Source organism: Aquarana catesbeiana, linkage group LG03 (assembly GCF_042186555.1).
Source record: "Aquarana catesbeiana isolate 2022-GZ linkage group LG03, ASM4218655v1, whole genome shotgun sequence".
In the NCBI taxonomy this organism is placed as follows: Eukaryota; Metazoa; Chordata; class Amphibia; order Anura; family Ranidae; genus Aquarana; species Aquarana catesbeiana.
The window spans coordinates 597,668,549-597,680,661 of record NC_133326.1 but is presented as its reverse complement, the minus strand read 5'-3'; the positions used below and the strand labels follow the sequence as shown (position 1 = coordinate 597,680,661).

Here is a 12,113-nt window from a genome sequence, read left to right as displayed (position 1 = left end):
CATCTTTATGTTGTCTGGCAGTGGTGTCTAGATCATAACGCTGGCCGAACATAATTACAAATCCTTTGGGACATCAAACAGTCTATGTATTTGTATTCAGCTATTGGCTTGGCTCTGGTGACAACATCAAAAATGGATTTCTCACCATTCTCTTTCCCACTGGCTGTGGTCACCAGGGTAAATAGATTGGGCAGTTTTACCCAGCGCTTAAGATCCCTTGCACAAGGGGCCATCTGGAGGTGGTGCGTCCCTCCCGGCATTTTAGTGTGGCTCGGAGGAACAGGTGCAGTGTCCAGCCTCGCTACAAATAGCCAGTTAAAGACTATGGCTGGATGGGGAAGAGTCTCAGTGCTTTTGGATTTCTACACAAAGAAGGCTTTTACATGCCATGCTACAATACAAAATAAATGCACAAATAATCTTACAATAAGATTGTTGTTGAAACAAATATTGAAACTTGTGGCAGTGTCTCTTTTTTTTCTGTTAACATTGTAAGTGGTATTAAACTTAAACAAATAAATGCTGACAGGCAGAGTTTTTATGGCAGAAAAGACTCTTTACTGCCTGTCAAACTCACTCTGTGCTGTGGCGACACAACTCTCGCTTGCATACACATGCCAGTCAAGTGGCCTAATGGAGTGAACCCGGAAGTAAGACCAGGTGAAGATGGAAGCACCCCCACACTGAAAGCACAGCACTGGAGGACCCTAAAGCTTTATACCATAATGTACATACTAGCACATGATGACATAAAGCTGCAGGAGCCCAGGTATATATTAAAAAAAAAAAAAAAAACGTTCACCTTCCGGGATAGACATAGGTATGAATTCTATACCAAAAAGTTCCAACCCTGTAGGCATTAAATGCAAAGCGTGTAAATTTATCTCTCATGGCCAGCAGTCATTTAGTTGTAGGTTCTACATTAAACAATTTATATTTTGCAATACCCAGTTTGTTATCTATGGGTTGAGGTGCCCCTGTGGGTACCTCTATGTAGGTAGAACGGTGCGTGCGATGAGGACCCGCTTTGGTGAACACCGTAGGTTCATAGAAAAAAAGGTTGAGAAGCATAGTGTGCCACGTCACTTTAAGCATAAACATGATGGCAGCACTACAGGGTTGGAACTTTTTGGTATAGAATCCATACCTATATCTATCCCGGAAGGTGAACGTTTTGCTCGTTTATGCAAATGTGAATCCTATTGGATTTTCACTCTAAACAGTATGGCACCAGAAGGGTTAAACAAAGAACTTGAAATAGGTACTCTCATATGAAATTACCCAATGTATGGGATATTCTGTTTGACATTGTTTGGCCTTTCATTCAGGTGGTGTTGTGGATGGGAGTTGAACTGGTGACCCTTTATGCTGCCGGTTGAGAGTGCTACCCACTACACCCCTGTGCTGCCCTAAATACTTATTCACTTTATAAATCCTCCACATTCATTATTTTAGTTTTAGACTTTCGTTTTGTATGAATCAGATTATAATTTTATCAGATAGGGGTCCATTTTAGTATGGGACCCCACCATATACTTTATAGCTTAATTATTTCTTCACCACCTAAAAACCATATAATATAATACAATTAATTTCTACATTGGATATGCCATGATGTCTTGCATCTTTATTGATATGATGTTGTATTATGTATATATTATATATCATTTATTCATGTATTCATGTATTTTGATATGTATGATTATGCCCTTGCATCGTGATTTTCTGTTGTTGATGATATTAACTAATATATAGTGTATATTTTATAGTATATTTTATATTACTGTTCACATAAGTACTTTTTAATAAGTTTTAATTACATATGACAAGAATTCTTTTTATTTAGATTTACATTAAATATAGTGCTAATTCTCTATGTTTATTTGTACTAAACACCATTTTAGGATGCTGTTGCTATATAACCCCCTCCGTCTTGTAGATATCTCTTGCTGTGTACTCCGAGCTCCTGGACTGTTATGATGCCATTGGTTCATAGATAGGAGGGGCGGGGGGTTTGAGCATATATTATCACTAGAGGAGGTGAGGGCGTTACCTGAAGAAGGAGGCCACGCCTCCAAAACATGTTGTCCTAGCAACTGCATGAAGTTTACAAGAGGAGTCAGCTGCATCACTGTGCATCCCTTCCCTGGCCACGAGGGACGTCAGGCAGCGCCGGCTGGTCCGTGCGAGTGCTTTGGGCGGTGTGTGTTACAAGGAAGCAGGCGATCTGTGCTTACTGGAATACTTTACCACGCTGCTAGTTGCTGTGAGCTAACTGATCCCTACAGACCAGGAGAGGAGGCTATTATGGAGCTGTTTATGCCATTTAACGCTGGATGTTTGTGAGTGCAACCCTCGTTTTTTATACACTTATCTTCATTTATTAAACGATAACACACTAGGGCTGGCGTGCGCTCTCTCTTGTTTTTATATATTTTCAGAATCATGTCTACCACCCAGTGGACTTTTGGGAGAGCTGCAACACCTTAAGCGAGGAATATACATACAGACTGTTGGAATAGGTATAGTGGGGACAGCGCTAAACTTGGTTTGTTGTGTGTGTTTGTTACCCTAGGATCCTCCCATGATCTCTTAACAATAAAGCAAATACAGGAAGAGCATACACTAATGAGACCTGGAGGGGAGTCTCTCTGATGCACACAGAGAGAGCTTCTGTTAGAGAGTCTGTTAGAAAAAGCCCCCAGGCATAATACAGGAGATGGTCAGAGACTGTAGACATGATACAAGAGATGGTCAGAGATTGCATACATAGTACAGGAGATGGTCAGAGACTGCAGACATACTACAGGAGACAGTCAGAGACTGGAGACATGTTACAAGAGATGGTCAGAGACTGCAGACATGTTACAGGAGATGGTGATAGACTACAGACATGTTACAAGAGGTGGTCAGAGACTGCAGACATAGTACAGGAGATGGTCAGAGAATGCGGACATATTACAGGAGATGGTCAGAGACTGCAGACATACTACAGGAGACGGTCAGAGACTGGAGATATAATACAGGAATTGGTCAGAGACTGCAGACATTATACAAGAGATGGTGAGAGACTGCAGACATGACACAAGAGATGGTCAGAGACTGCAGACATAATACAAGATTTGTCCAGAGACTGCAGACATGTTACAAGAGATGGTCAGAGACTGCAGACATAATACAAGATTTGGCCAGAGACTGCAGACATGTTACAAGAGATGGTCAGAGACTGCAGACATGTTACAAGAGATGATCAGAGACTGCAGACATAATACAAGATTTGGCCAGAGACTGCAGACATGTTACAAGAGATAGCCAGAGACTGCAGACATGTTACAAGAGATGGTCAGGGACTGGTCAGACTGCAGACATAGTACAGGAGATGGTCAGAGAATACAAACATATTACAGGAGATGGTCAGAGACTGCAGAAATACTACAGGAGACGTCAGAGACTGCATACATGTTACAAGAGATGGTCAGAGACTGCAGACATACTACAGGAGACAGTCAGACTGCAGACATGTTACAAGAGATGGTCAGAGACTGCAGACATAGTACAGGAGATGTCAGAGACTGCAGACATGTTACAAGAGATGGTCAGAGACTGCAAACATGTTACAAGAGATGGTCAGAGACTGCAGACATGTTACAAGAGATGGCCAGAGACTGCAGACATAGTACAGGAGATGGTCAGAGACTGCAGACGTGTTACAAGAGATGGTCAGAGACTGCAGACATAGTACAGGAGATGGTCAGAGAATGCGGACATATTACAGGAGATGGTCAAAGACTGCAGACATACTACAGGAGACGATCAGAGACTGCATACATGTTACAAGAGATGGTCAGAGACTGCAGACATACTACAGGAGACAGTCAGAGACTGCAGACATGTTACAAGAGATGGTCAGAGACTGCAAACATAATACAAGAGATGATCAGAAACTGCAGACATGATACAAGAGATGAACAGAGACTGTAGACATGTCACAAGAGATGGTCAGGGACTGCAGACATAGTACAGGAGATGGTCAGAGACTGCAGACATAATATCAGAGATGGTCAGAGACTACAGACATGTTAAAAGAGATGGTCAGAGACTGCAGAGATACTACAGAAGATGGTCAGAGACTGCAGACATGTTACAAGAGATGGTCAGAGACTGCAGACATAATACAAGAGATGGTCAGAGACTGCAGACATAATACAAGAGATGGTCAGAAACTGCAGACATAATACAAGAGATGGTCAGAGACTGCAGACGTTACAAGAGATGGTCAGAGACTACAGACATACTACAGGAGATGGTCAGACACTGGAGATATAATAGAGGAGATGGTCAGAGACTGCAGACATATTACAGGAGATGGTCAGAGACTGCAGACATGTTACAAGATATGGTCAGAGACTGCAGTTCTTATGAACGTTAGTAGATAATGGCCGATCGGCCCTCTCACCTGACCCAGCGATACAGCAACAACGGTTCCTCTGATCAGGAGTCAGCTCACTCTGAATTGCCCATGGCGACTCAGTTGGGTAGAGCCCAGATCTGTATTCTGGCAATGACTCCATTCCTTTCTCCACCAGGGATGGCGCCAGGCTGTGTGGCTTTCCCTCTGGTGGCGCAGGGCAGTGGGGTTCTCTCTCTGATGGTGTTCCCTCAGCACTGTCCTCCCCTCTGGAGTCCTGGGTGTACTTCCCTGAAAGCTTTCCCGGGCTCCTGTCACTCTCTCCCCCATTCAACTGAGCATGCTGTGTGGGCTGCAGTTTCCGTGTTACAGTCTTCTCTGCTCCTTTTTTTTTTTTCCCTGGCCGATATGAAGGCGGGGGAAGAACCATAGTGCACCGCTCACTAGTACAGCAGCACGCGCAAGGAGAAGAGGGGAAAAAAGAGCCCGCGGCTGCAGTGGCGTCACTAGGCTTGGTGCCACCCCCCCCCACCAACTATAGTCGCCCCTCAGTACAGACCCCCCTCCACTAAGTATAGACTCCCCTTCGTCAGTGCAGACCCCCCACTAAATATAAACCCCTCTCTCAATACAGACCTTCCATCAGTATAGACCCCCTCAGGACAAACCACCCCCCTTCATTAGTACAGAACCACCTCTCCTCCATTAGTACAGACCCCCCAGAACAAACCACCCCCCTCCATTAGTACAGACCCCCCCAGAACAAACCACCCCCTCCATTAATACAGACTCCCAGAACAAACCACCCCTCCTCCATTAGTACAGACCCCCCAGAACAAACCACCCCCTCTATTAGTACAGACCCCTAGGACAAACCCCCCCTCTATTAGTACAGACCCCCCGGACAAACCACCCCCCTCTATTAGTACAGACCCCCCAGAACAAACCACCCCCTCTATTAGTACAGACCCCCCGACAAACAACCCCCTCTATTAGTACAGACCCCCCCGGCCAAACTACCTCCCCTACATTAGTACAGACCGCCCCAGGACAAACCACCCCCCATTAGTACAGACACCCCAGGACAAACCACCCCCCTACATTAGTACAGACCCCCCAGGACAAACCACCCCCCCTACATTAGTATAGACCCCCAGGACAAACCACACCCCCTACATTAGTATAGACAACCCCAGAACAAACCACCCCTCCCTACATTAGTATAGACCCCCCAGGATGAATCCACCCCCCCACATTAGTATAGACCCCGAGGACAAACCACCCCCCTACATTACTATAGACCCCCAGGACAAATCACCCCCCCTACATTGGTATAGACCCCCCAGAACAAACCACCTCCCTACATTAGTATAGACCCCCAGGACGAAACCACCCCCCTACATTAGTATTGACCCCCCCAGAACAAACCACCCCCCCCACATTACTATAGACCCTCCAGGACAAACCCCTTCCCTACATTAGTATAGACCCCCCCAGGACAAATACAGGAATTGGTCAGAGACTGCAGACATTATACAAGAGATGGTCAGAGACTGCAGACATGACACAAGAGATGGTCAGAGACTGCAGACATAATACAAGATTTGGCCAGAGACTGCAGACATGTTACAAGAGATGGTCAGAGACTGCAGACATGTTACAAGAGATGATCAGAGACTGCAGACATGTTACAAGAGATGGTCAGAGACTGCAGACATGTTACAAGAGATGATCAGAGACTGCAGACATGTTACAAGAGATGATCAGAGACTGCAGACATGTTACAAGAGATGGTCAGAGACTGCAGACATGTTACAAGAGATGGTCAGAGACTGGTCAGACAGCAGACATAGTACAGGAGATGGTCAGAGAATACAAACATATTACAGGAGATGGTCAGAGACTGCAAACATACTACAGGAGACGGTCAGTGACTGCATACATGTTACAAGAGATGGTCAGAGACTGCAGACATACTACAGGAGACAGTCACAGAGACTGCAGACATGTTACAAGAGATGGTCAGAGACTGCAGACATGTTACAAGAGATGGTCAGAGACTGCAGACATGTTACAAGAGATGGTCAGAGACTGCAGACATAGTACAGGAGATGGTCAGAGACTGCAGACATGTTACAAGAGATGGTCAGAGACTGCAGACGTGTTACAAGAGATGGTCAGAGACTGCAGACATAGTACAGGAGATGGTCAGAGAATGCAGACATATTATAGGAGATGGTCAGAGACTGCAGACATACTACAGGAGACGGTCAGAGACTGCATACATGTTACAAGAGATGGTCAGAGACTGCGGACATACTACAGGAGACAGTCAGAGACTGCAGACATGTTACAAGAGATGGTCAGAGACTGCAGACATAATACAAGAGATGATCAGAGACTGCAGACATGATACAAGAGATGAATAGAGACTGTAGACATGTTACAAGAGATGGTCAGAGACTGCAGACATAGTACAGGAGATGGTCAGAGACTGCAGACATAATATAAGAGATGGTCAGAGACTACAGACATGTTACAAGAGATGGTCAAAGACTACAGACATACTACAGAAGATGATCAGAGACTGCAGACATGTTACAAGAGATGGTCAGAGACTGCAGACATAAAACAAGAGATGGTTAGAGACTGCAGACATGACACAAGAGATGGTCAGAGACTGCAGACGTTACAAGAGATGGTCAGAGACTACAGACATACTACAGGAGATGGTCAGACACTGGAGATATAATAGAGGAGATGGTCAGAAACTGCAGACATATTAAAGGAGATGGTCAGAGACTGCAGTTCTTATGAACTTTAGTAGATAATGGCCGATCGGCCCTCTCACCTGACCCAGCGATACAGCAACAATGGTTCCTCTGATCAGGAGTCAGCTCACTCTGAATTGCCCGTGGCGACTCTGTTGGGTAGAGCCCAGATCTGTATTCTGGCAATGACTCCATTCCTTTCTCCACCAGGGATGGCGCCAGGCTGTGTGGCTTTCCCTCTGGTGGCGCAGGGCAGTGGGGTTCTCTCTCTGATGGTGTTCCCTCAGCACTGTCCTCTCCCTCTGGAGTCCTGGGTGTACTTCCCTGAAAGCTTTCCCGGGCTCCTGTCACTCTCTCCCCCATTCAGCTGAGCATGCTGTGTGGGCTGCAGTTTACGTGTTACAGTCTTCTCTGCTCCTTTTTTTTTCTTCCCTGGCCGATATGAAGGCGGGGGAAGAAACATAGTGCACCGCTCACTAGTACAGCAGCACGCGCAAGGAGGAGAGAGAGAGAGGGGAAATAAGAGCCCGCGGCTGCAGTGGTGTCACTAGGCTTGGTGTCACCCAGTGCGGTAAAACATGGTGTCACCCCCCTCCACCACCTATAGTCGCCCCTCAGTACAGACCCCCCTCCACTAAATATAGACCCCCCTTCGTCAGTGCAGACCCCCCACTAAATATAAACCCCTCTCTTAGTACAGACCTTCTATCAGTATAGACCCCCTCAGGACAAACCACCCCCCTTCATTAGTACAGAACCACCCCTCCTCCATTAGTACAGACCCCCAGAACAAACCACCCCCCTCCATTAGTACAGACCCTCCAGAACAAACCACCCCCCCTCCATTAGTACAGACCTCCCAGAACAAACCACCCCTCCTCCATTAGTACAGACCCCCCCAGAACAAACCACCCCCTTCCATTAGTACAGACTCCCCCCAGAACAAACCACCCCCTCCATTAATACAGACCCCCCCAGAACAAACCACCCCCTCCATTAGTACAGACCCCCCAGAACAAACCACCCCCTCCATTAGTACAGACCCCCAGAACAAACCACCCCCTCTATTAGTACAGACCCCTAGGACAAACCCCCCTCTATTAGTACAGACCCCCCGGACTAACCACCCCTCTCTATTAGTACCGACCCCCGACAAACCACCCCCCTCCATTAGTATAGACCCCGCCGGCCAAACTACCTCCCCTCCATTAGTACAGACCCCCCAGGACAAACCACCCCCCCATTAGTACAGACCCCCCCAGGACAAACCACCCCCCTACATTAGTACAGACCCCAGGACAAACCACCCCCCTACATTAGTATAGACCCCCAGGACAAACCACACCTCCTACATTAGTATAGACCACCCCAGAACAAACCACCCCTCCCTACGTTAGTATAGACCCCCCCAGGATAAAACCACCCCCCCCTATATTAGTATAGACCCCCAGGAAAAACCACCCCCCTACATTACTATAGACCCCCAGGACAAATCACCCCCCCTACATTAGTATAGACCCCCCCAGAACAAACCACCCCCCTACATTAGTATAGGCCCCCCCAGGACGAAACCACCCCCCTACATTAGTATAGACCCCCAGAACAAACCACCCCCCCACATTACTATAGACCCCCCAGGACAATCCCCTTCCCTACATTAGTATAGACCCCCCCAGGACAAACCACCCCCCCTACATTAGTATAGACCCCCCAGGACAAACCTCCCCCTACATTAGGTTAATTTAAAACACACGGGCGGCAGCTGGAGAGGAGAGGACAGTGTGCAGCTGCGTCGCCCGAGTGGAGCGTGTCAGGCTTGGGCAGCAGGCAGGAGTGAGACACAGGAGGAGGAGAACTGGAACACGTTGGCCACGGGTACGGCCCCCCCAGTGACGTCACTGCCCAGTTGGTCCCTCACACAGAGACAGCCGCTCCAATCTCATTTCGCTCTCCTCCTCTGACAGGAGGAGGGAGGGGGGATGGGCTTCGGCACTCGGCAGGTCAAGGCGGCGACCAGCAGAGAGAGCCGCCTATGGACAAGGAAGAGAAGGAGGAGGAAGGGGAGCACTCTGGTGCTTCAGCGCCCCCACCTCTGTGGCGCCCGGGTGCACTGCACCCCATGCACCCCGTCCAGGATCGGCCCTGACAGGAATATGAAATCTTGGGGTGACATATTCTTTGATCTGTATCCTTCACATCATGACTAACAGTCAACAGTATTTGTCAAATATTGAACACCGCATTAATACATGCTATTATATAAAAATGAATGAAACTTACATCAAGCAGCAGAGCGTAAAGAGTAGGACTATGAAGACCGGGGTCGGTGCACAGAGAGCTCCTTCACAAGGCAGGACTTTTCTCCCACGATAACGGAATGTACAGAAGATGATTCCGAATACCAGAACAAAGATGACAAAAAGAATTGCAATGATGGCACAGGTAACATATCCAGCCTCATATTTTACTACCTACAATGAAAATAGAAATGGTACAATAAAATACAACAGAAGAAGAATTATGGTTTCTTTCAATTGTCCTTATTATGTAACAGCAGTTCCTGATCTTACAGTGAAGTCTGATTGGCTCTGTTCATTTTAAATACAACGCATTATCTAATCAGGAAGTCAGAGCCCATTGTGTCATTAGAACTGATTTAGCTAATTTCAACTAAAAGTCATTTGATCTTTACAGCGGTTCTTCAGTCTGAAACAAAAAATGATAAGTCAGCAGCTACAAATACTGTTGCTGCTGACTTTTAATAATAGGACACTTACCTGTCCAAGGATCCAGTGTGGTCCTCATCTGAACCAGCTCTTCATCTGTCTTCGGGTCCAGGCACCGACATGTTTACTTTGGGAAGCTGGCTGTGACTGCTTGCGGCTTCACAGTCGGCTTTTCACTGCGCATGAGCGAGCCGCACCGTGCTTTGTGAATGGTATGTGCACCTGTGAAATGTCCCAGAAGGCTGTGGGGGAAGGAAGGGGGAGCCAAACTTCCACTCAGAACGCCACAAGGGGAAATGGGGTGGGGGGCTTGGAGGCATACAAGCGGAACTTCCCCTTTGGGTGAAGTTTCGTTTTAAGTATAGACTGTATAACTTGAAATGGATCAGTGTGTTCTGGGCTGATATGGCCTTTTTGGTCCTTCAGGCAGAGCACTGAACTTCAGAACCTTCCCTGGTCCACAAGTCAAAGACAGGGGTCCCCTTCCCCTGCGAAAGGTGCCAAATGGCACTGGAGGGGGGGGGGGGAATCAGATAAGTGGACGTTCCACTTTTGGGTGGAGCTCCACTTTAACACGCACTTTTGAATGCGTTTCCAGGTGATCCCAATAAAGTCCATGGGACCAAGAAAGCCCAAATCTGCCTGGAAAGAACCTGTTGTACTTTTTCAAGTGATCAGTGCCCAAGTGCTCTGGTGGGAACAGGCACCATTTGCAACAATAGGATTTTTAATGTTGTGCGCTTTATGGTTTCGAGCTTCAACCTACAAAATGCTCAGGTGTATATGGGGCCTTAGCCTTTCTAGCATTGAAAAGTTTATGCATTATACAGGACAGACTATATATGCATACAGTGCAGCATTTTACTCACTTCAGCCGTTTCCAATTGAGAGGAATTTCTGAAAAGAGCACGCAGCAACTCTAGGAGATAAAATATAACAACAATATAACAAATGTAACTGGGAAGTAAAAACATCTTATTATTTAAATATTGTGCTTCCTTTTGGTGGTTAACTTTCTAAAGCTTGAGGGCACATATTATTCTTTAAAAATAATACTAAAGGTTCAGTTTTGTTTTCTTAAAAATAACAAACATGTTATACTTACCTTCTCTGTGTAACAATTTAGCACAAAGCAGCCCCTATCCTCCTCTTCATGGGTCCCCCGCCGATGCTGCTGGCCCTCTCCCTCCTGCCTCCTGCCCCCATAACAAGCAGCTTGCTATGGGGCCACCCGAGCAGGCTTGCTTCCCACACATTTTATGAGTCCATTCAGACATGGAGTGTGGCTTGGCCTGCTATCTCCTCCTTGGCTCACCGGCTGTTATTGACATTAACGGGAGCCAATGGCTCCCGCTGCTGTCTCAGCCAATGAGGAGGAAGAGACCTGGGAGAAGCGCTGCTCTTGTGCACATCTCATGGTCGAGATGGGGCTCAGGTAATTATTAGGGGAGCTGGGGGGGGGGGGGGGGTTGCTGCACTCATAAGGCTTTTTACCTTCAGTAATAAAACCCCAAAACAAACATTTGTTAAGTTCAGCTCACCAGTTCTTAAATGTGGTGACTGTATTCATTTTTTTTTTTGTTTTCCCGTGATTTTCATCTGGTGATCCAGCTAGTAGGTCTGTTATTTTTGAACTTCCTTTAACAGACCAAACTGTTCAGACAAAGTAGCAGTTAGATATACAACAAATGAGCTGACATGCGTAGGGCATGGGTGTGTCTCAGTCCCAAAATGTACATGCACACAAAAGAATTTTGCCCACGGGACTTTAACAAGGCACAACCAACAAATAAAATTTACAAAAAATTTACGAAAATTCCATACATTTAAAATCATCTTTGGTACATAATTGTTCAAAGGTATCTGTGCAAAGATCACCACCATCATTGAATACGTCAAAGCTTAACTTCCATAGGATGAGTACTATGTACAGATTCTCTACGCATTTCATGAGCTAAAAACTCGCTTCCTCAGGAGAGGTACATATGGATATCTAAAAATAGAGACAAGGCTGTTAAAGAAAAAGAGGGTGGAGGGGAGGGGAAGAGAAGCAAAAAGAAAAAAGGAAACAAAAGTCAGACTTACAGATCATAGGAGTCATACTATGAACCACCACAAACGTTCAATGGTATAGTAATTGATTTGATGAATTTTCCAGGTAAAGATGAGTAAAAGTAGCTAGACACAGACACCCAATGGTGCATAGGG

General features: G+C 46.4%; 1 protein-coding gene across 2 annotated transcripts in view; it reads right to left on the bottom strand.

Annotated features, from left to right (window-relative positions):
- The window catches only part of PROM2 (prominin 2), a 146,795-nt gene that overhangs the window by 122,626 nt on the left and 12,056 nt on the right, over nt 1-12,113 (bottom strand). For both annotated transcript variants that reach the window (XM_073622051.1, XM_073622049.1), the window contains exons 2-3: nt 10,775-10,824; nt 9,460-9,650 (exon numbers count right to left, since the gene is read on the bottom strand). In XM_073622051.1, coding sequence (XP_073478152.1) covers nt 9,460-9,650; nt 10,775-10,824 — 241 coding nt within the window. The remainder of the gene's footprint in view (nt 1-9,459; nt 9,651-10,774; nt 10,825-12,113) is intronic.